This window comes from Rhyacophila brunnea, unplaced genomic scaffold, assembly GCF_057557595.1.
Source record: "Rhyacophila brunnea isolate RB1 unplaced genomic scaffold, BYU_Rbru_1.0 scaffold_14, whole genome shotgun sequence".
In the NCBI taxonomy this organism is placed as follows: domain Eukaryota; kingdom Metazoa; phylum Arthropoda; class Insecta; order Trichoptera; family Rhyacophilidae; genus Rhyacophila; species Rhyacophila brunnea.
This window is the reverse complement of record NW_028232796.1, coordinates 30,997,463-31,023,740: the sequence shown is the minus strand read 5'-3', so window position 1 is coordinate 31,023,740 and position 26,278 is coordinate 30,997,463. Positions and strand designations below refer to the sequence as shown.

Sequence of the window (26,278 nt, the reverse complement as noted above, 5' to 3'; positions counted from 1 at the left end):
CTTCAAATTAGAGTCCACTGCTAAAAGCGCCACCAACTTTTTAACACTAATACTACAGGACAGATTAATAAATAGAATTCCGATAGACTATAATAGGTACCTACATTACATTTCGACACAGGGTTTTGAATGTGAGTGTCCTATGAAAACGAACCACACATTATAATAGACGTGCAATAGTGTGTGTTGCAACCATTAAATACACCAATATTGAATGATCAGTGCATAAACCGAGCGCAGTTGTCTGAACGAAGGACAACCGTATTCTTGAGACATGTTTAAGTTTATCCCATATTCTTCCACACTCGGTTGCCTGTTACTACACACCCGTTAGGTATTTCAGTTCACATTACATAATTCAGTGTTTCCTGACTAACACCTACTACATAATCATCATCATCATCATCAGCCGGGGTCAATCCACTGCTGGATGAAGGCCTCCCCAAGTTTTCTCCAACTCTCTCGGTCCTGTGTCGTTCGCTGCCACGTATTTCCGCCGAACTTTACCAGTTCGTCAATCCAGCGGCTTTTAGGGCGACCCTGTGGCCGTTTCGTACCCCTTGGGTACCACTGGATGACGGCATTTGTCCAGCGGCCGCCCTTTCGGCATAATAATATGTCTTTAACTTTTTTTAATATTGTTTAATTTTATACTTTTTCATATTATCATGTTGTGAACATTTTGAATCTGTAATTTGTAAACTTCGCTATAATAATTATAAATAGTCACGTAAATAAATAAATTTGAATTTCTTATCAGAATGATAAGAGGTACTTAAATGAAATACAAATCTTATTACTTAGGTACACGTGTGTTTCACATTCCGATAGTGGGTGTATTTAATAAATTTCAGACATACTTACAGTCCTTAATGTAAATTTTTAATCAAAGCAAAGAATAAAAAATGAAGGTATAAACTTAGGGTTGGCATGTTTCCAGGGCAATATGGGATTACACGCCAATTCTCGAGATGCGACATGGCCAAAAATGATAATAATCAGCAAAATATCGACACGATATTGCCAAACTGGTAGGTACTAAGTCAAGGGAGTCCAACCCATCGTTCGCCGAGTAGTTTTCAGGCGGTTTTGAAATATTTAGTCGAGTTACTACTAACATTCACCCATATTTCTCTTGAGAACAGGGCAAACACAAGATCGCTCCACTTCCCTCGGCCAATCGCTACACCCTGCAGCGGTGTATTAAAAGCGACCTACGAGGTTCACGTATCAAACGAGTTAACATAATGAATGCATTACATACTCAATTATCCCAAAATAATTTTTTTTTTCTGGCTTTCTTTTTGGGCCTTTATATTATAGAGATAATATTATAATTTGCCGTGGAGACACTCTTGAAAACTTAAAATGACCATAGAACTGGAAGACCCAACCGAGCAGCAAGTAAAAACTGTTATGAGCAGGTCAAGTTTAAAGAATGTCTGACAATATGTATGAACAAGTGAGTACCTACCCTTACTTACAGTGAAGAGTAGACCAAAAAATACCTGGAACGACTGCATCGAGGACGCTTTGTATCATATTGTGAGAAAAGCCAAAGACGTGACCAGTGAGTCAGTACTGAGCAATCGGCGAAGGTTTCGAATATAAATATTTGCTTAAATATCGTACATCGATTTTTGAGCTTATCAATTGTTTTAAAAAGAGGGACATTAAATAATTATTTTCAGCTGATATATTTCAACATAATTGTTTATTTACATTGGCTTCTCAGATATATTATAGAGTTATAGACCGTTGGGTCTGTTTTATTCAAACTTTTATGAATTAAAGTCATCTTTCTATTTCCGGATGTCTGCTGAGAGAATTCAATTCAATCCAGATGTATTTGATATATATTATATTGATACCGGTATTCGTGAAATGTATGGAAAACGAAAATAGTATCTACCAATAAATATAATATATATTTAAATCTCTTTAAAATATTAATAGTGTATAGCACGCGCCTTCAAGGACGTTGAAGGGCAACGGAAGTAAACCAGACATTGTGTAACTCGACAAGAAATATAGTAGGTACCTACTATTAAACTTTTTATGTTAATTAATATATTTTGTTTCCACTTTCAATACCGATTGTATCGGTATGGTCTGATTTAAAACCGGTATTTTTGCATCGAAAAATACTGGGATCCCAGTTTTCAAATGCCGGTATTGCGATCTCTACTCTGGCCTCATCCCAATATGTCGTAAATTTATCTTGACACGTTTGCTTTATAATATTCACATGTCGTTTGAAACAAATAATTCACATTTGTACACGTAACTCTATCTATAGTAAGTTAATCGACCTATGTACATATTATATATTGTACCACGGTGCAAAAATTCGTTTTTCGTCCGTGGGCGGAAGTAGTCGTTACTATGAAACGAGCTGAGAGAAGTCTTCCTTGCTCAAATATTTGTAAGTTTCGGTTACCCGCTTTCTAACTTGAAGGTGGTGGTACCATTAATAACTTTTCCACATTCACGTGAATTAATTATGTTTCGTCGGGGCTGTTGCGTAATGCCTATTCGCGGCGTATAATATCGAATAAGTAATTCAATTAATAGGCTGAGTACAATTATTTTAGGAACACGCTTAGTGGATACCTAGCTATTACTTATTTACTCTATAATCCACTGTAGACAGTTTTACTTCAGTTTCATTTTTCAGTTTCAGTTCATTTTGAAGTAAAAATTCTTTTCGGATTGTTTTGAGGGGTAACTTGGAAAAACTGAAATGAAAATGAGGCGAAAATCCGTCTAGGTGCGCTGCGACAAAAAACATTTTTGTCTCTCTGGCATGTATAAAATTACGCTTCCACGCATTAAACCAGAGGGTTGGAGCGGACACTTTTTTGAATTGCTCCGCTCCGGAACCTAATACTTGCTCCAGCTCCGCTCCAGGGTCTGCTACGCTCCGGGTAAAATTTGGAATAAGTATTATATTACGTATACAAATGTTAAAAAATAAGTAGTTTTGAAATAAGATTTATTATTCGTCCTTTTCATTATTAATCATATTAAACAAAACCGACAGCAAATCGTCTTTCATCACCTGCCTCTTTTGTCGAAAAAGTGAGGTTATTTATTACTCGGCAGTTTAGCCATATTTCAAATAATTCCAGTGTTGCAATGTCAAATATAATCCATTAGATTTTAGGACGAAAATTAATAATAATAAAAACATCCGGAACACTGGAGCACTACAAATATTCGGTGCTCCTGGTAAAACGCCATTGCTCCACTGCTCCGTGCTCCTGCTTCGAGTTCCGCTCCAACGCTCTGCATTAAACCACTGATTCCCGACCAGGGTTCTACGAAAACTAAAGATGTACCTACATTCTATACTAAAAAACCTGTGACATGAATTGTGAAGTATTTTGATTTGACATAGCATCATAGCTGCTAACATTTTGTTGTTTATCAATAATTGATAAACAATCACATATCAGTAATTATTACTGATATTCTTTTGTAAAGATAAATTAAGATGGTGTATTATATCAACAGAGTATTTGGAGATAATCTAGTTAGATTATCTGGAGAAGGACAAGACATGGAAATTAAATGATCAAATTAATAATTCATTGATTAATATTATTATATCCACAGTATTTTCGGGCATCGAAACCTGGCGTCTACCCAATCCCGGTTGGCGTCGCAATTACGCGGTGACCTTCGTGATGGTTTTGAGGCTGTTGCCGCGTCCTTGGCAGAGGCGCAATGGCGATAGTTTGGCAAGCGCCAAGGCGCTACGAAACCGTGCCAAGCTCTACGAGGGTCTACGCCGGAAGTGCTACGCTAACGGTATGTCTACAACACTAAACTAAACGTAAAAGCTCAATAGTGTTCATATTATACATACGTATAACAAAGCGCATCAAATAACATGAAAGGATAAGCTTACACGCATAATTTACACAAACACTGTGTTTGATCCAGAACTAAAAGCCGTTATTTGCAACACCAAAAAAACCTGTTAACATATTATATTCTACTCCATACGCTGAGCTTTGATCGAAAATGATTATTCACCTTTTTGTTTCATCGCGTAGGACATACGTTAAAGTGCCCACCACCACCCGTCATATATGCACAACCGTGGATATGCACGAACGCTTTATATGACGCTTTACACGTGTCTGAAAGAAGTGATTTTAAGTGCTCATTCCGTCCCGAGACGGAGCCGCACGGGACTGATGCTGCAGCCATGCACCGTTGTGCTTAAAAAAGAAAGTTAAGAAAGAAAATTTTTGTTTTTTGGACTGGCTCTGCTGTCCGCTGACGTTAAGCGCTTTGTGTACCCGCATACTGAGAGTCACGAATTGAAATGGACGAGTCTACAGAAGAGTCGGGACTATCCCACTCCCCATACGACGCTGCAAATTTCTCAAATGCCGCAAAGTTGGCCTCGGTTGCTACCAGATCTCCGTGACCAATTGGGCCCGTGTGAGGACGGACCTTGGCAAACAGCTCCGCTCGTTCGAATTCCATAAGCGGGCAATCCCAGAAGATGTGTTCAACATCTTGGTGGTCATGCCCGCAGGTACAACCCGGCCCATCTACTATCAAGCCAAACTCGTGGAGTCTGACGGCGAAGTTGCCATGGCCGGTGAGGAACTGGCTAATCCAGTGCGAAGGTTGGAGTCTTCTAGTTTGGTGCTTGCAGAATACGTCTGGAAAAAAACGGTAAGTGTGCCGCTCCTTGGGGGAGGCGGTCCACCTCGCCTGCCATGCCGCAAATGCGGTCTTGTACACAATGTCACTTACAGTCTTCCTGTAAGGAACGTCCTCGGATCTCTGCGGTGGTGTCAGATGGACACCGGCGAGTGTTGTGCTGATCCCCCTCAAGAGGAGGGTGATCGATCCTCTGACTTGGACGTGCAGATCGAGGGGTAGCACCCCCGCGAGTACGGCAAGCGCGTCAGTAGAAGTTGTGCGGTAGGCTTTGGTAAGCGAGATCAGCGCAAGTCGCTGCCCGCTTAGTAGTGCGCGTCTCACGAGAGTTAAGGAGTTTACTCGGGAATGCCCAATATAAATGCGGTGAATATTACAATCGATCCCATGGGCTTGAAGATTTTTATATCTCTCAGTTTTAGTCTCAGGTTTAATTAAGTCGGGAGCATTACATGATGATCTTCATAAAGCCGGTTTTGCAAATGGCGTGCACTTGGTTTATACAAATTAAACAATGAAACGACTATTTTTATTGGTAATTAAGAATAATTTGGGAGTTAAACAATTCAAGAGTAAATAAGTTGAATAAATTTAAAGTTGAATCGTTATTACGAATATAATGTCTACATAACTGTTTCAAAAAATTTGAACAATATCTCTCGAAGTTTTCAGTTGATACAATATTCTTATTACACGAAAAATAAGTAGGTACTTATATTACAAATCTAAAAATACATTAGTGATAACTTCATGTTTAATAGTGTTTTAAAAAAAATGTTATTAAAATAATAACAATAATAAAAGTCATACACTGTTTACGATAATGTAATCAACATTAAGAATAAAAAAAAATATAACTTTTTATACAAAGCAGATGTATGAAAATATTACTGTTTCGTGCATAAGTCAACTTACATGTTTATTCTTCAACACTGAGGGTTCATTCTCTTTCAAATAGTTTTTCTATTGGCATGTTCAATACCTCCCCCGTTTAGGTACTGAAGCACTGTAGTAAATATTTTTTTCTAGCGTCTACCTACTCATCTTGTTTCCATAATTTTTTGATATGCCGCTTTTATGATTCTGTATCTTTTTTAATTTCAAATTTAACGATAAATTGTATTTGGTTGTTCTTGTATAAATTGTAGCTGATGGTAATTAATTTAATTTATCAAATGAATTTAGTTTATGTAGTTTTACGTCATTGCGGATATGTGCTGGTGAAATTATATAGATAACGATTATTGGGCATTATCATCTTTACGAGGCAGACAAAAAATTGCGACCACTTTTACGTAATTTTTTCAAAGCCAACCTCTTCAACATCATTGGTTCATTGTCTTTCTAATATTTATTCTATTGATATGTTCAATACCTCCATTCAGGCAATCAAGCAGTGCAATAAATGATTATTTATTCTGGTGTTTTGATATGGGTGTAAAAATTGTCATTGACTCTTAATATTTCATTATAATTATTCTGTGTGCTCTGTTTTACTGTTGTATTTTATATATTTTCTTTCATATGTGCAAGCGCCGTTTATAAACGAATAAATAAATAAATATGTGGTATTTTCAGTGTCAATGCCATTTCTTTTACAAAATAAATGCGACATTTTTTTCCTTATTATAAATTGGAATTGTTTGTTAAATTTACAATATTTTTGGGTAAAAATTCAAAATCGATTAAAAAAGGCCTCGACAGTACACGAAACGATAAACAAAATAATATCTGGAAGACGGTATTAGGTAAACAGATCAGAGATCGGTAAACAACTGTGCGTGTTTAAAATTTTAATACAGATTACTACTGGCGTCAACATTGCATTCGGATCGCGATATTCGTGTCTCTAAGGGGAAAATAATTCTTGGAAATAGAACATCGTAAGTAAGAAAATTTACTCTTGGTACTAGTTATTTCGGTTGAACGATTTACACGCTGTGAATGCATGTATCTTATATGTAGTGTGGACAGTGACGTCCCGAGACATAATGCCGCCCATAAGCAGCGCCAAAATACCGCTAATATCTAAGAAATATGTTATAGGGATACATTGCTAAAAATATATATAGGTACATATTATATGTACCACTAAATCTAATTTAAATGCCATACCTACTTCAATTTACAATATTGCGTGTCCACGGTTTCATATACATTTAAATATACACCTGACAACTTTCAAAACTCGCGAATGATTGGTAAAAATATTTCGATAAATTATAGGTCACTACTTATAATTCAAATATAATTCGCAAACATGCACCTGTCATTGCTAGTCATCAAGGATGTGACGTCCAAGGACAACGGAAGTAAACTAGACATCGCGAACCCGACAAAAAAATCAGGCCTATTAAGCTTTTTATGTTAATAGGTACATTTTGTTTCTAATCAGTGAGGTCAATCTTTTAATGAAAAGATATTTCCGTTATTACTAAGTTTAGATATCTATTTCTATATACTTACACCTAATGATTCTTCTCGATTTGCCGCTCTTCGAGTGGCTGCCGCCCCCAAGCGACGCTCAATCTGCCTACCCCCACGGGTCGTCACTGAGTGTGGAGAGGTTAGACGTAAAGCTAAGTTATTTAAAATATAGCATATCATTAGGGATCCCATACACACGTCCCGGATTCATCACCATAGTCCACTCTTGTGATCATGGCTCCCACAGTCTGAGGTGAGCTCCCAGACCAGTATTTTTGGCGGGCCTCCCTATCTATCGCCATGGTTAAGGGCAGTGTGATGCTCTACAATAGCGTTTCTCAAATTTTACACGTGAATTATAATTTAACGGCCCACATGCTCAGCGTAGGTAAAAATGGAGCTTTTATGGTATTTTCAGAGCATAGCCCTAGACATTCCTTAAACGTTGTAGATAATCTATTTATATAATTTTGAAGCCTTATTATCCGTTATAGTTATTTTAAACATTTTATGACTGCATAAAGTATTTTTATTACATAAAATAGTATTCTTTTAAACCTCTCGCTCTAATCTTTTAGAATATAGTCATATTTCAGTACATCCATGTGCAGTGGTGTTAAGTTTTTTTAGATTTATTAATTTTTAAACGCATTTACAAAACCATTAGTAAAATTAATGTTAACATTATATAGTGACATATTTACGATAAAAAAATATATTTTATTATCTTTGTGATCCCAAATTTGACAAGAATTAGGTATTTGATTATTCAAAAAATGGGCACGATTAACACATTTGAACATAATTCTAAAGATACTGGTGATAAGCTATGTCTTTGACCATTTAAATGTGATAAACATCCTACGAATAATGATTGCTTTATAATAATTATTGACCTAAGAATAAGGTAGAATTTTTTTCAAATATTTTTGGCATTTCTCGGTGATTAAGCTACAATATACGGCCGTAGCCATAAATTGACAAACGATAAATGAAGTAGGGAGTAAGATCATGGTAACGTGCGTGTTTGAACATGTACCGTTTTTTTTTTTAAATTTTTTTTTTTTTCGGTTAGGTAATAAAATGTTAGGCAATACAAGCTACATTTTTACCCACGCTGAGCATGTGGGCCCTTAAGTATATCAATCATCATAATATACCAGTGGCGATGGGGCGGACCTAGGCTGTTAATTAAGATACGATATAAATACTGCACACTAAACTTTGCCAGTCATACTTATTTGTTTTCATTGAACTAAGAATACAATTTGCAGATTAGGTTAGTTTTTAAAATTCAATTAAACTCTAAATCAAGCCGTAATAGTTTAGGTATGCTATCGGTGATCCAACATAGTGCACACTTTTTCAGTCATGCGTATTGTTTTCGTTGAATTAAGAATACATATTACACATGGTGTTGGTTAGTTTATTTTTAATTCATTAAGCTCCGCTTAACCAAAGTATAATCGATAAAAAATATTCTTCTGTCTATAAAATATGGTTTAATGGCATAATTTAAGATATTTTATAGATAAACGAATATTTTTTTACTAGTATCTCCATGACTTGGATTAGGCAGGGTTAAATTGAATTTTAAAAACTAACAATCACTATCTGCACATTGTAGTCTTAGTTCAATGAAAACAGATACGTTTGACTGACAAAGTTTAGTGTGCACTATTTATGCCGGATGTTAACAGCCTACTTTCACCCTTCGCCACTCTCATATTCCTACTTCAAATTGCATGGTAAAACCATATATTTAAGAATAATAATAGCCTCGAAGTAACCTAGCTTTTATTTATACTATGAAAGCATATTATGTAGTTCCCTTCCCTTGCCATTCCAATTTGCGTATTATTGAATGCAAGAACGATACAATTTGGTGATTACTAAATCAATTTTATCTAAAACTAAATATTTTCTTCGAAGCCTTTACAAAAACAGCTATCAATGTTTACCTGATTCAAGGCGAATAAATTACACGTTCGAGAAATCCCGCACGATAAACAAGGCCCCAGTTGCATTCTGCGAAAGAAGCATGAGCGTTTGTTTATTTAGCGAATACGTCGTCTGTCGCCATCTGGCAACGTGCCACAGCATCAAAACAGGTAGCGAGTGAATTACTATTAAAGTTTTCACTGAATTAACACGAGCATTTCAATGAAAATCATAACACAGCTGTGGCGCCCAACTCTTGTTGAACCGAACTCGGCCGATCAAGCTAAATGGAGCACACTTCGTATAAAAATTCCGCAAAAAAAAAACAACACATAAATCGCGACTTTCTTTGAATGAGGTCAAGCAACATTAAAATTTAATATAAAATAGAAATATACTAAAATGATGTGTCTGTGGTTAGTTTTCTCGATATATCGACAAATACATAAATTAACTAAAATAAAATTGTTATAAATCATAAAGGTGTTGTTTTAGAGGTTTGCTTTTCGAATTGGCAACACTTTTACCAGCGACAGCCAATTTGACAGCGGACAGCTGATTTGTTCTAAGTTTGGTTTGCCATTTCACTATGAATAGACTTACGCCAGTACAACGCTAGAAAATTGTGCAAACTTACTGTGCACTACGTACACAAAATTTTGTACGGCGATCAGGCTCATTTTTTTTCTAATGGCTACGTCAATAGGCAAAATTGCCGCATTTGGAGTAAAGAAAATCCACAAGCCATTATTGAGATGCCGTTACATCCACAAAAAGTCACTGTTTGGTGTGCTTTATGGGCTGATGGAATCATTGGTCCATATTTCTTCAAAAATGATGCCCGCCAGAACGTTAGTCATTGGAGAGCGCTATAGATCCATGATTAAGAACTGACTTTTATTGTTGACCGGTTTGGTCCGGCTCGTCGGGACATTTTCAACTCACAGTTCAACTTTCAAGTTTCAACCCATTAATAGGTAGGTAATCATATACAGCAAAAAAAACAATATAATATGGGTATGAGCTATATTTCGCTATAGTAACAGGCGCGCACACTTTCAACCCCTCCCCTCCCCGTTTGAAATGGAAAAAAATTATGTTTTTAGGTAAAAGGAATATTACTTATTTTCATTTTTCGTTAGGACCTCATGACTGAGGATCATGACCCGAATGATTCGCTCTCACTCTACTCGGTATTCTACGATACGCAAGGCTTGTGGCCACTGGAAAACCCGCGGTACTCGTAAATTGGTACAACTATCTGAGGCATCCGATGTTTGCTTGCTTTAATATTCCGATGCGCTTATCCAAAATACAAAACAACGCGGACGATACAAGCGGACACTAACGATCCTAATAATTAATTATAACCGTTAAGCCCACGCGGATTCGGTACTCACTTGTGATAGTCGTAGGTGAGCACGCTTAGTTATATCTGCAGGCCAAGTATTTATGAGTGTCCGGGTATGGGGATGTACCTGGAAAACAGCGATATTCCGCGGGCGGGGCAAATGTGCAAGTCATTGGCACCTGCTAGATTCTTTTACTCCGCCTCCAAGTAAAAAAATATATTATCGATTTTTTTTTTCAAAATAGACCCCCTCCCAAACATATTAATCTGTGTGCGTTAGAAATATAGTACTTCCGCAAGTAATAAAACATGTATTACTTTACCCTGGCAAACAAACATGGGATTTATTATAAGGTTGAATTAATTAAAAGTTTAAATAAGTTAGTAGAATGATCTCGTGAACTTTCCAAATGGTAAATAAATACGCGCCTCGGGTTAACGAACTTTGGTAATTAGCGGAAAATATAGATTTTCAATAAACTTAATTTACGAATACTTCCGCAAATAGGCGTGATTTAATTTTATTAGTATTAGCAGACTGTATTTTTATGATTTTGACTACGTACAACGACCCCCGAAAGTTTCCTTACTAATTAGCTAGATAGGTACCCTAAAATGAATATCGTAGTCGAAGAAAAACATAATAATTAACCCATTTATGTAATCTACTTTGCATTAAATAATTATGTACTTATATACAGTCGCCTTCGTCGATCGTCACTGCGGAACTGCGTCACCTCCAAGCAAATTGAGAAAAATGGAATATCATAATATACATAAATTTATGTAGGTATATTATATGAAAATATCAATATTATTTAAGCATGAATTAAGCTGACTTAAGTTTTCAAACGAATATACTCAAATGGGCGCAGGAGGGGTGCGGGGAGCGGGGCACGCAGCTGGGAGCTTGATCGGTACTGCGGGCCCGTCAGTATTTCGCCGTTTCTGCATTCGTACGTGAGCACGCGCGCGACAGCGGAGGAAAGAAATATAGCTTTAACGATTTGTTAACATTGTTAAAATTTATTTTTGCAAGCAATATATGCAAAGTTCTTTATTTTAATTACTTACTAATATAATTAATAATTTATATTTAATTTTGATGTTAATAGTAAAATATAATCCAAAAAAACATTTTTTCAGCAGCACCCCCAGATATATTATCCACGAGCCGCCACTGCTTATATATATTTTTTTCGACCATGTCCGATCCTAATAAGATCATACGGGGCCTTATTAAGCCGCGCGGCCATCGAGGGTGATTTCATCGTATAAAAATATCATTAAGTACATAATTATATCACTTGGGGTCACCAATTTGATAAAAACAGAAGAGTATTGAGTTAAAAACAGATTTATTTTTACTTAAGTAAGCCACTTCCACAACCTATTATTAGACAAGTATTTATTTAATTTTTTTTAAGTACCTAACATTAAATGCGTAATACAATATAGCAGTAAAATTTCCAGACCAAATGAAAAATATAGTAGGTACAAGAAAACTCGCAGAAAGAATAGTCGCAGAAATAATAAATGCAGTCTATGTTTTGTATCACGTGTGAAAAGCGAAATATACTTAATATTTAATTTGTTAAAATCCGTGGTTTTAATAATTATAGTGAAACAAACCCTCCGACATAAATCCACCAATATCAATGCATGTATTCTTTTTTTTTAAATACAAAAGGCCATGGGACTAGGGATTGCAATATCGGTATTCAATTATTTATCGATACCAAAATACCGGTTTCAAAAATCCAAAATACCGGTATTTTCAGTATTTACAAACCATACACGTACTTATATGTTTTTCAAAAATTAATTTAATGTTATCTTTTCATTACTGTCTAATATATTGTATAATATTGCATTTTGTGTACCACAAGTTTTATGCTGCCAACACGCAAATATATTGACTGAAACTAACAAATCGTCGCGAAGAATTAACAAATTTCGAAAAATAAAACATTCATGGCAAATATTTCCAATAATTCTATAACATAACCTATTAATCCAACATTGATAGTACATCCAAAAAACGTTGGATTTCATAGAGATTTTCTGTACCCGGACTTTTGTAAAAATTAACAGTTATAAAATATTATGATTTATACATATTTACAAAGGTCAGCACTCAACATAATACATGTATGTAGGTACTTCAGATTGCTATAAAATAGTGTTGTAATCAGATTTTAATAGTTATATTCATTGATAAGTACTTCTTTGTTTCTATGTATTGCCGAATACCGGTATTAATACGGGTATTCAATAATAAAGACCGAAATACCGGTATTGATATATTCACTCGTTATTCCAATCCCTACATGAGACCCAATTGACAGTAGTATGGTGGAACAGTAGTTTATTTACAGTAATATATGTGAAACAATCACAAGCACCCAGGCATTGAGAAAATCACATGTGAGTGGTGACTTCACCGGGATCGTGCCCGGAGCCCCCGGGTGAAAAGCCAGCGCTTTACGCACTGGACAACGAGGGCAGCAATTACATGCAACTAGTCCGTATCGCACGACTGGAAAACATACCTCCCACAAAAAAGTAAATAATTTTGTTAAAAAGATTTTTCGATATAAAACAGTTTGCTTACTCACTGGCGTGAAGGTGAAAATACAATTTTTATTGAAAATCGCGTTTTATAGAATTAAGGAAAATATCGTGTACTAGGATATACATCGATTAATCATTTTTTACATGTAAACATATAAAACGGCCTGGATGTGGGAATATTATAGTTTTTTTTTTTGTGTAAAAAAATTGTCCACAAAAATAATCAAAGCTCTGCCAAAACATTTCCACTGCGACAACATCGATAAAGAGAACAATTTATAATGATATTTCCAGTAAAACTAAGTAAGTAGGTATTTACTGAAATAACCATGAAACATTTTCTTCTAAGAGTTTCTCGCCTATTATCAATTACGTAGATACGTAATGAAATAACTACATATAAAAATATAAAATAATTGAAAAATATTAGAAATATAGAAATACAGTTGGACCGAGTGACATTCGAAATTAAATTAATATAATTTACTGTAAAGCGGTTCTATTCTAAATAGTAGTTAACAATGTAACACGATTCTGTTATTTTTATTGCTCCAAAATAATAATATCTACGAATATCACTTGAAGCAATTCCACTGCAATAATTGTTAGCACAGTTAACATGTCTTAGTTGATTAAAATTTGGAAGCATTTGGAATCGAGTCAGGCGTGTTAACTGTGTTACTCAATGACGTTTGACAGCTCAATAAATACCACGCCTAAATACGACATATTATCATATTTGTCACCTTTTAGATTGATTTTGGTATTAAGTGGTAGGTTTGTTAAAATAGCCCTGCTGGTGTGCTTATTATTATATACGTATCTATTAAGTACATTGTATGATTCTTGCGAATTATTGTTCGCTATTAGAGGCGTTTCAAAAATTCTCTAGGATAGGCACTCAACATTGTAATTAAAATCAATGTAATTAATTATATTACTAACATGGTTTATATATGGCGTCAGAAGTTATTGAATTTTGACGTTCTTGTACTTGTTGCATATATCATAATACATATTATTTCTTTAAATCATCAACCTTTGAGAATGTAGGATTATTTATAATATATTAAAAATACCTGTCTGTACATGTCATTAAGGGGGCTTATATACGTCTATCCAAACCGTTTTTCTAACATTTAGTATTTCCAAATATACGAGACAATATAGATGCTCGTGTATTTTGAAACGGGGGTAAGTATAAGTAATTAAATATTATTTGAGATACACAACTCTGCACTAGGACAAAACATTTTACGATTACCAACTAAATGATAGTTAAAGTTTTCAACGCTGATATAGACTGAACCCTTCCAGACTGGGGTACCCGAGGGCAAACTATCAGGATAACTTCAAAAGGGTTGCAATGCTAATACAGTGGGGATACGTCAAATAATAAATTATTCGAAAACAAGACTCTAGAAGACGAACATTGACATCATTCATACATCGAGATAGTTAACTCTTGGAATGCGTTATAGCATTTTTATCAATATTTTTATTGATACCAGTGTAAAGCAGTGGCGAGGGGTGAAGGTAGGCTGTTAAGACTCGACATAAATAGTGCACACTAAACTTTGTCAGTTATACTAATTATTTGTTTTCATTTAACTAAGAATACAATTTACAGATGGTGCTGGTTAGTTTTCAAAATTCAATTAAACCCTGCTTAAATAAAACCATAATAGTTTGTGTATGACATGGGCGATCCGACAAAAATAGTGCACTCTTTTTCAGTCATAGGTTACTTTTTTTAAAAATTTAATAAGCCCTACCTACTCCAAACTATAATCGATAAAAAATATTCTTCCAGCATAATTTTAGATATTTTATAGATAAATGAATATTTTTTGACTATTATCTAGGATGGCTTGGATCAGGCAGGGTTTAATTGAATTTTAAAAACTAACAAACGCTATCTACAGATTGTAGTCTTAGTTCAATGAAAACAAATACGTTTGATTAACAAAATTCAGTGTGCACTATTTATGTCGGATCTTAACAGCCTACCTCCACCTTTCGCCACGGGTGTAAAGCTACTGAAGTTAATAATCCAAAATCTAAGAAAAAACTATACAGGAGCGTAATCCTAAAAGACGGGCTTAGAGTTAAAAAATCTAAGATATTAAATAGTTCAATGAGTTCCCTGTTGCGGGTAGCAGACCAGGTAATCGCCAAGAAACAACGGACTTTCTAATCATTATAAATAAAAGTAACAAAATTCAACAGCATGATCTCAAATATCAGTGGAATATTTTACCTGTGTCCTATATCCCTGCGATCCAGCCAAATGTTCTCAGCAGCATAAACAGCCTCCGCATAACCTTCCAGATCATTCTCACTACGATCGTCTCCGGTGAGGAGTGAACCGCCCGACGAAAGGCGTCGCCTGGCGAACCTGCGGTGGACCGAGTCGACGGCGGCCGCTATCTCAGGGTCGTCTTCTTCCAACGTGAAGCTGACCGGAGGGCGAGACTTCGACGAGGAGTTGGCACGGGCTCGAAGCTCACCGGCTGTTATTGGAGGAGTGACTGGGTACACTCCGACGAAGGTGGACACTGGTGAAGTCTCCGGCATTTTCGCGCACACTCAACGAGAGTAAATAAGAGTATCTTTTTACTTTGCAAATAAAACTGAATAAGTAGTAAGTGTTAGTTTGTTCAGTTCAGTATTGCTTTTTCACTTAAAGAAAGTTTTTTGTTTGAAGAAATGTTTGAGTTAAAATAGTCACAGTCACAGAAAGTATGTCACACGTAAATACGATTCACATACCTATAACACATATTATACGAATATTGTTTAATAATACATATTTACATTTTTAAACATTGCGATTAAATTCGTAATCCTAAATTTAATAAAACCCAACACATTCTTCCCAGTTACACTTTTATGACACGAAGAAGCTCGACATAAACTTAATATAGCTTTAATAATAATAATATATAAGTTTACCAAAGCTTCGGCATTTCTTTGGGTTCGCCAAATATAATTTTGATATAATTTATACCTACACGATCTATTAATAGTCTAACATTTTCACAATGCGAATGAAAATCGGTTGGTACAATAGAAGTTATAAGTTTCAGACGTTTTTAATATAATATATAAGAAATTTCATCAATTACTCCCATTGTCGCTATATTTTATATGTATGTATGTGAAAATGAAGGATTTACTTAATCAACAAAAAAAGCTGAGCTGCACATAGCAGTACTGGTCAAAGTTTAGAAGCTTAAATATATTGTAGTACCTACAATGTATATACCTACTTAAGCATTAAATGATTTTATATTCCTACTTCAATTCGCGACGGAATGGGGAGATTCGGCGCCGGGACAAGTCGGCGCTGAGACGACTGGGCGCCAGGACAAGCGGGGGCAGCACAGTTGTATGAAATACACAAATAAATAGACATTCGTTACGATTTGATACATGAAGTAGTTAAGTTTATGTCTACTTAGTAGTTATAATACATTTTGTGCTTGGCATATTTTTATTGGGGATTGAGTATTATAATGCTATAAAAATAAAAATAAAACTCTCTCTCTATCGCAACATATGCACAACTAATTCATTATTTACGTGTACATATTTATATTTTCACCAAATGTAATAATGAAATGTTGAAATATAATACAGTTTAAACGTGTGCATTAAAATAGATAAAAAAAATATCTGAAGATATTATGTATTATGAAATTACAAAACACCACAAACACACATACAATTTTTCATTAATATTTATATTTTAAGGTATTTATTAATTTCAGTGACCCGCAGCATCCCGGTGTACTTTTTTACTTAAATGCCTTTTTAGAAGATAAAACCTCCATGCAATCGACTTAGACTGTACTGACAATGTTTAAGTTAAAACATGTCAAAGACTAAGAAATGTAGAGGACCCGGCACATAGGTGGTCATTGATAAACACTAAAATACGTATCTTCTTTTCGTATACTTTGGCACGCGATAGAACGGGACGGATATAGTGATTCCGCTCGACGTAAAATTTCACTTGCGTGCTCGCGTTAGTCGCACTTGACCCTCGCATTCCGAGAAATGAGTCGAAGAATTGTACATGTGATGGTTCCGTGCATTCGAGCAAAACTAAAATCTAGCAAAGGAAACTTTCGTTTACAATAGTTTTGTGTGCGGATTGTGCGGGGGATGAAAACATGTGTGCGGACACATTTTGGTAGGTGTGCGCGCGGAAAATTGGGTACTACCTATAATTTATGAACGTCTATTTATTTGGCAAATCATTTGATTGCGTGTTGCCCACTTATCCCGGTGCCCAGTCGTCCTGGACCCATTCACGACGATATAATTTAAATAATCATTTTTGTTATTTATTTTATTTTACTAGGTATTAAGAATTGTTTATTCAACATTCTGCAGCCTTGACCATTTGTGAAAAATTAAATAAACATTAAACTTGTTTTTCCCTATATCGCAAAACGAATCCATTTCACTCGAAACAGTCCAAACAATCAGCGGGACCGGGTGTAAACAACCCAATGCGGATTGCTTTACTTTAGTCCGCCCCCACTGTGGGAAACGGGGTTAATAAAAATGACGAAAATAAATGGAAAAATAACCCCAACAACACAAGAGGAAATTTCGCCAAAGCCTTTGATAAGTGTCTTCCCTTCGTGATAATTTGTTTGGAAGAATTATTTTGTTTTGATGAAAGTGAAATGTTTTTGTAAATCGGCATATTGCTGCTACGCGGCATTTGGTAGCAGTAGGTACACCTACTTTCAAAGTCAAATCAAAGTAGGCAGGTAGGTAGGTACCTACTTATCGAATTCACGCGATGTTATCGTATAGGTACATATTTATTCTTTTATGTTATGCGTTGATCGTTTGATAGTGATTAGGTATCTATAGACAAAACTGAAATTCTCTGATTAAAATAACAATGAAGTAATAATAAAAGATATGTCATAATAGGTTAGGTTAATTGTTTCCAATACTGTGCATTTGCTATTTATTGGAGTGAATATGCATAGTGCCTGAAGATGCGAAATATGACACCAGGGTCGCAAAAAAAATATCTCATGAATAATGGGTACAAAACGTAAAACAATCATGAATAATATTTGCTATATGCAAAGGTGTTAAAGAAAATCTTCGTCTATATAGATAGATGGAGCCTAAACATTTGAAAGTGATTATATTGATTAGATTACTCACAAATGGCTTTATATTACAGATTAAGAGCACACTTCAGTGAAACGGCAAATAATTTTCAGCAATAAGTGGGATGTAATTTCGCCTTCGTTGCCATTCAAAGAGCCTAGTCGACTGTGAGCACGTAAATTTGTTTTGTGATGACGTCGGAGGAATTAATTACTAAATCCTGTAAAGATGACTAAAAAACGTTAAGTATTAACTCGAAAAATAAAACATCTCAATGAATATATTATTATTATTACTTAGATAACAATAAACATAACATTAAATGGACGCATATTGAATTTTTATGACAAATTATGCTTTGTTCGTCACGCGTAGTTTGCACAAAATGCGCGTCGCGTACTCACGATCGTTTTAGACCATACCTCAGCTGAAGTATAGCCTTAATTTAAAAACAAACTTCACACTTATGAACAATTTATTATTTGCCAATTTTCAGGGCGTATAATCAGACGATCCGTCACGATGACAGCAGCCAATAATACAACAGTTTGGCATTATTACTCGCTGTAAACTCATGTAAAACCGTTTATAACTGCACGTGAGTAAATAAACGACGTTAACACAATACATTGCAAAAAGTAACAGCCATTACTTACTCGACTTTGGCAATACCAACTTAGTGGTGTTATTCTCTTTGCAGTTTACCAACTTTAACATGCTTATTCTTTCGGTAAATGCGTTCAAATGTCACAACAGAAATAGTATATGAATTGAACTTGAACTTTTTCTATAGAGTTCAAATTATTTTGATATACAATGTTATTTATTTGCACTTTATTGAAATAATGTTCATAGTAGGTATCTCCTACTTGTTAAACTTTAGTAAAATTTAATGAATACAACATACTGGTAGGTATATTAATTTATCACCTTCTTTTTTTAGTTAATGAAGTACGATCGTTTGTAAATATGAGCGAACATCACAAAATCAAAGTTTACAACGATCACAATATAATATGGAAAACTACAAAGGAAAACTAGTTACTACCTAACATTATTAGGAAAAAACTTCAGTGAAACGTAAAACAACCGTAAAATACATACACTTTTTCATATAGTAAATATCAAATTAAGAAAAGATTGTTTCATATTTAAAAAATATTTATGAGTTATGACACATTCTAGTGTTAATTTAGGATTATAATGACATCACCGATTTTTCAATTAAAGTGCGTTGCGGTTTTCACGCATAATAAATTCGACGAGAAAAACAAAAACAAACCACAATCAAATAAATAGCCTATCGTAACATGGAAATACGTACCTACTTAGTAGATTGTGTCAGTGGTGAGGGGTGGAGGTAGGCTGTTAAGATTCGACATAAATAGTGCTCACTAAACTTTGTCAGTCATACTTATTTGTTTTCATTGAACTAAGAAGACAATTTGCATACGGTGCAGGTTAGTTTTTAAAATTCAATTAGGCCCTGCCTAAACCAGATCATAATAGTTTAGGTATGCTATTAAAATCGCGCATACTTTTGCAGTCATACTTATTTGTTTTCGTTGAATCAATAATACATAATATTATTACTGATGGTGTTGGATAGTTTTTAAAAATAATATCTTAAATTATGTACGGTTTGATTATTGCAATCAATTTTAAATTCAATTAAACCCTTTATTTGAATTTTAAAAACTAACAAACACTATCTACACATTGTACCTAGTTTTAGTTAAATAAAAACAAATACGTTTGACTGACAAAGTTTAGTGTGCACTATTTATGTAGGATCTTAACAGCCTACCTCCACCCTTCGCCACTGGATTGTGTTAGGTTTTGATTTGTAAATAGAAAAATCGGTGGCGACGTTACAATACAGAATTATCCATTACGTGCTAAAACTCACAGATTGTATTGGAAAACAAAAATTAGATATGACAGTAGTTAATAGTATTAATAAAATTAGTTTTTTTTTTGTTTTTCACTACAATATAACAGAGAATTTTTAATTTATTCGTATAAAAAATCAATTCACATTAAAATTCAATTTCGCGTTACGTTCAACGATAAATATTTTATTTTTTATGTTCGAAATATTCACGGGAAGTCTGCAAAACGCGCGCGTCCACAAGAAAATCGCCGACGATACTAAAGTCCCGGATTACAAATTCGAATGAAAACAACAAAAAAAAAACAATATCGCGTGGAATCGCGAACGCAGCCGTGTTATCTGTTTTGTGTTGTGGACACGCGGAATTATTATCGTCTGTATTAATGTCACCGTGCTGGCATAATCGAACGCGTACGACCTGCGGACGCGGCGGCTTGTGCAAGTCTGAAAAAGCGAAATTGATTGGCGCCTCGGATGCAAAAACAGCCGGTGGATCAACTACCGATTATGCTATCTGCTTATTCTCCGGCTATGGTTATATACTTAGCAAATAAAAGCGACAATCAAAGCGTAAAAAAAATACGGGGCTCAATTTAATTTTAAGTGGAAACGAAACATCAACTAATAATTACAAGATAAAAAGAACTTTTTATATACAAGTTTTTAAATTTTCTGTTGAATCATATAAACTTGACTTGACTAGCTTAAACGATCAAAAAAAAATGTACTTGATAGAAATTACTGAAATGTCATATTGATTTCCATAGTAACGCACGTATATATTAATAATTTAGTTGCTAGGACCGCAGACCCCTAGCAACCAATAATGGTGTCGAAATAACTTTTCATACAAAACAGAATTAACTGTTAAAAAATGCATTGGCATCGTGTTCTGATATATTCTAAAAGTTTCAAATGTCTAGCTAGCCGGGAAGTTAGTTAAAAATCGATTGCAAGATTTGTACCGGACAAAGAACCACCGGACAAATAAGAATACGAGCTAAGAAAAACGTTGTAAAAATCAAAAAATGCATAAATTCTAATGGATTTAAGTTTTGTACGAGGGGAGTTCCATATGTCGCGGAATGGGACAGAAAGAAAAGAATATATTATATATGTGATATATTTTTATTTTTCAATATAATCTGATCGGACTTGAATACACTTCATGGATCTATCGATTATTTTTTCTAAACCTTCATAAAAATAATTTTCCGATTTGCCTTCAAAATGCTGTTTGTAGGGACTCATCATCAAAATGTTTTCCACGTAAGTCTTTCTTAAAATTTGGAAACAGGTAATAATCACTAGGTGCCAGATCAGGACTGTAAGGTGGGTGAGGTAATTCCTGGAAGCCGCATTTTCTCAAAGCAGCCGTGGCAATTTGAGTCTTGTGAACAGGTACGTTGTCATGACGTAAGAACACGCATTTTGTTAATTAATTGTTAATTTCAATACTTGCTACTTTCACCACCATTCCGCGAACTTATGGAACTCCCCTCGTATTATTCCATTTGAGTCGTTTTTTGCGACCCGGGTTTCGTCTTTCGGCATCTTCAGGCACTGTGTACATTCACCAAAAGGCAAATAAACAATGACCCTGGTCGCAGAAAACGACAGAAATGGAATAGTACAAATTCATTAGAATTTAAATTCAAATTCCATCAAGTACCTTCGGTCGATAGTATTAATACAATAAATATGCATAGTTTCGAGAGAATTTATCGCATAGCAAACTTCTAATCTAATGAATAAAATAAAATATGAATCTTTTCAAAGATAGCTATATTTTTCAAATTTTTCTTTAATTATCAAATGCTCAGAGCGGTTTTAAAGCCAATATCAAAAGTTTGCGTCGAAATATTGAATAAATAAAAGAGGTGATCGTATTTTTTAATTGTTGTTTAATTTAACAAAACGCATTTTTTTTGTTTTTTGTAGTACTTATTCCACTTTTAATCTTAATAATTATTAAACAATAATACAATGCAGTTCCACCATGAATTGACAGTTAAAAAAATAAAAGGTATTTTTTAATATCGATAATAATATTGAATATTTTTTTTTTTGATTCGTAAAAATAATGTTGACCATATAAATATCGGCACCTCCTACTTATCAGGCCGGAACTGCATAATGATACTTTTCAGTAGAACGATTTTAATAAATTTTAATGACACCACAACGTTAATTTTTAATGCTGAAATCGTATTTTTTAGTTTATTGATATTGATTGAATTTTTGAATACCCAAAAACGCAGTTACTGCCTTTTACATCGAGGTGTCAATATTATGACCGTGATGTCCGTAATATATTCTCCTTGGAAAAAAATAATTATAAATGTGATTTTTTTTAATTTGTTTAAAGAACATTAGGTACTAAAAAAACTCCATGCTGGCACTCGAAAAGTTTAGTTCAGATTGAATAGACCAAAAAACCAGCGATTATTGGGCAGCCTTGAACAAAATCAAGTACCTACTCACTTTATAAAAAGACCAAAATGTCAGACAATAGAGAGACGTTGAACTAAAAGTAGCTCTTGCACATTTAGTAGATACATTATTTGATTATTGATGCCATTATCAATGTAAGCATATCTCAAATATATCATCGTCATAGATAAAGAATTTTCTTTGCGCATTGCATCAGTGTCGACTTAACATGTAGGTACATACCTATAATATCATGGTTGACACTTTTATTCGATTCGGAAAACTGGAAACACGCAATGGGCAATCTACTAGCGCTGGTGACATTGTATTCTCTCAACAAGACTTTTTGTAGTATCATAAATCGCAAAAAAATATTTCGGACTAAAATAATTCAAAACTATCTTTAAGCCATTTGTAACTTGACAAAAAATATTCCAGCCAAATGCCGTAACCCCTAAATGCCGGCCACTGGTATCAATAAAAGAAAATTCTCAACTTGTAATAGTATTTTATAAAATAAAATAAAAAATATAAATGTAAATACTCCTTCGTAAATACAAATTCAAGTATAAATATAAATATATAATAAAATAAAATAATAAGTAAATCCAATGCCCACGGTTTTTTTTCACTTCCTGAACAATTTTATATTTGAGGGTTACGCCAATTGGCCTATACAGTGACGGTATTATTTGATAAATATCAATTTTAACGGGTTTTAACTCAATTTAAATTGTGAGATTATAACGATTTAACTGTTTTAAATACCAATCATTCAATTGTCATAAAGTTTTTTTTTCAATTTTACAGATATTTTGCATAAATAATTAATTTTATCCGACAGAACTGACAGTGTAGACCACCATTAATTTCGAATAAACCAGTTAATCGTAGAAGCGAAAAAAATGTACTTCAATCAATCAATGATTTAAATGTAACTACGTATCTCATAGTATTACCCATAGTAGTGCCAATACTAAACTTCAAATATCAAAATATTCGCTAGTTCATTCCACTCATCACAGAATACACGATCAATATTGCTCTCAATATTTTATTGTACCTACTGACGGTAATACTGATCGTGTACGGGTAGCTTAAAAGCGATGAATCAGATAATTTCTGACCAAATTTTGCTGGTATAATATTATAATGTCAGTGATAAGAATAATCTTGACCCGAGTCCACACGGATGTTTTGAAAAAAGACATCATTACATTGTTTGCTCTACTTCTACTCTGAGATTGGTTGGTTGCAAGTTGGTCGATTTCTCGAAATTCTCGAATATTCTTAAGGGGGGACATGCTCGTCGAAGGTCAAAATTGAGTTTTTATTGTATTTTCAATCCATGATCCTGGACACTCCTTAAACGTTGTAGATAATCTATTTATATAATTTTGAAGCCTTATTATCCGTTATAGTTATTTTAAACATTTTATGACTGCATAAAGTATTTTTGTTACATAAAATAGTATTCTTTTAAACCTCTCGCTCTAATGTTTTAGAATATGGTCATATTTCGGTACATAACTGTGCAGTGGTGTTAAGATTTTTTACATTTATTAATTTTTAAACGCATTTATAAAACCATTAGTATAATTTATTACGAGATATTTTTTGTAAAATATTCACGATAAAAAATTATATTGATAATCTCTGTGATCCCAAATTTGACAAGAATTAGGCATTTTATTATTCAAAAAATCGGCAAGATTAACACATTTGAAGATGATTCTAAAGATACTTATTATAAGCTATATCTTTGACCATTCAAGTGTGATAAACATCTTGTGAATAATGATTGCTTTATAATAATTATTGACCTAAGAATAAGGTAGTGTTTTTTTGAAATACGCCATTTCTTTTGTCATTCCCTAGTGGTTAAGCTACAACATACGGCCGTAGCCATAAATTGACAAACTATAATTAAAGTAGGGAGTTAAGTAGCTTTATTTTATAAGACCAATCTGATTAGGTATAATATATATTATAATAATATACTGACACTTGAGCCATATGAATTTTTTGATAAAGCGACCCAGAACGATTTTTGTATAGCTGAATTGGTTGATAATAATGGAAACATTAATATACTCTGCGCGTTGGCAGTTTTTAAGTGAAAACAATAGTGTGTTTTGACCAAAGCTCAATCCAGGATATTCAAGAGAGAGACAATCGTTAGGCGCATAACAAGTCGGTTTGAAAATCAACACGAAGACAACCAACATTTTGCGGAAGAGCATCTGTCTTATTAGATTTCTATCTGATTAGCAACAGGGAAAATATCGAGTGTCGACAGCTTTAAAATACCCGGAGATGCACATCACAGCAGATGGCATTTTGCATTTTCGCTCGTTATCCGAATGAGAATGGCTGGAGCAACATTCAACTCGATCCGGAATGTCAGAGACGCATGACTGTAGTCGGTTAAAACCAAATGCCACCTATTCGACGCTTGTATTATAATGGTGCTAATTTACGGTAGCGAGTCCATAAAACCTAACGAAGTTCAGAGCAACCGTATACTGAACTTCGAGAACAGATGTTTGCGGCGGATACTGACCATGGATAACGAGGAGATAAGATAGCGGACCTTGCACCCTCTTATCATACTGAGTGTGAGGAAGCAACGTTGGACCTGGCTCGGTCGCGTGCTACGGATCGTTATTAAGCCAATCGGATTCCAGCCGTAATGCCGCTATATATCATCCACATACCTATACGATGGATCCACGGGATTCTGGACTATGACCTGGGAATATGCAAGAAGACTGTTGAGCGACAAGGATTATTGGAGGTATCGTGTGATGTCCCATAATAATCTAAAGACTGGTTCGGACTGTTCGAGTCTAAGTTACTAAACCAATAAATCACTCGCCACTCGACTAAATCACTCGACCAGTCCGAACCAGCCTTAACTGAGGAGGAGATATAGTCAAAGTATAATAAAGGATTTTACCATGTTTCACTGAAAACATAATCTAAGTATTTACTTGATATTTTATACTTTTTTCTGCCGTGTAGATTATATTCTTACATTTTACATCAATGATTCTTACCCTATTTGGCATATTGACAGTTGGAAATACTGCTTGTAGGTGAGTAAGTCGCTACTGGCATGTATTTATACGGGCACATGTATCGCGTCCCAAGTTTTGATTTTAATGAACAACGTTCTAATTCGTTTTACGGCAACAGCTGAATAAATTTCGTTTCCGCAGCATTTGGAATTTTACACGAAAATAGAAAATAAAACGAACACCACTGGTGTGGTATGAATATATTCGAAGGTCGCCGCAGTAAAATGTTGCATAGCTCGTTATTTCAAGCTTCAACATATTCCACAAAATAACTACACACAATCAAATAATATGCAAACACAATAATAATTTACTATGCAAGTCTCATAGTTATAAAAAAAGTCGATTTTATAGATATGAAAGATATAAACACAATTAAGAATTTGGGGAATCTTCGGAAGTTTAGTCTGATATAAGCAGGGCTTCGAACAGTTATTTGTTTTCGTTTCGGTTTTCATTCCGGTTCAAGTAAATAAATGTATACCTATATCGGCTCGGTTCTGGTTTTCGTTCCGAAAAAAATAACGGTTTTTCCTCAGAGTAATGATAATATATAGAGAGCGCCTATTTTTCGGCAAAATGGAGCCGTGTGTCTTGCGTATAACGCACAGTACCTACCTACATCGATTTTATTATTATCAACTTAACTTTGAAACGTTATACTATCATGTTGCTTCACAGTGCAGCTACCAAATTTAAGCACAACATAGTTAAAGCGTCAATTACATTGAGCTACTGTACGAGCTGTTT

General features: G+C 34.5%; 1 protein-coding gene across 9 annotated transcripts in view; it reads right to left on the bottom strand.

The window, feature by feature from the left end:
* Positions 1-26,278, bottom strand: part of Nt5b (5' nucleotidase B) — a 167,932-nt gene that overhangs the window by 118,835 nt on the left and 22,819 nt on the right. For 2 of the 9 annotated variants that reach the window (XM_085942169.1, XM_085942173.1), the window contains exons 1-2: positions 20,160-20,274; positions 15,237-15,748 (exon numbers count right to left, since the gene is read on the bottom strand). The exons of 4 other annotated variants lie outside the window; for them this stretch is intronic. In XM_085942169.1, the coding sequence (XP_085798295.1) occupies positions 15,237-15,553 (317 nt within the window). In that variant the 5' untranslated portion in view covers positions 15,554-15,748; positions 20,160-20,274. Of the gene's footprint in view, positions 1-15,236; positions 15,749-20,030; positions 20,275-26,278 lie in introns of those variants that run through there. 3 more of the 9 variants (XM_085942171.1, XM_085942174.1, XM_085942172.1) reach the window with 2 other exon arrangements.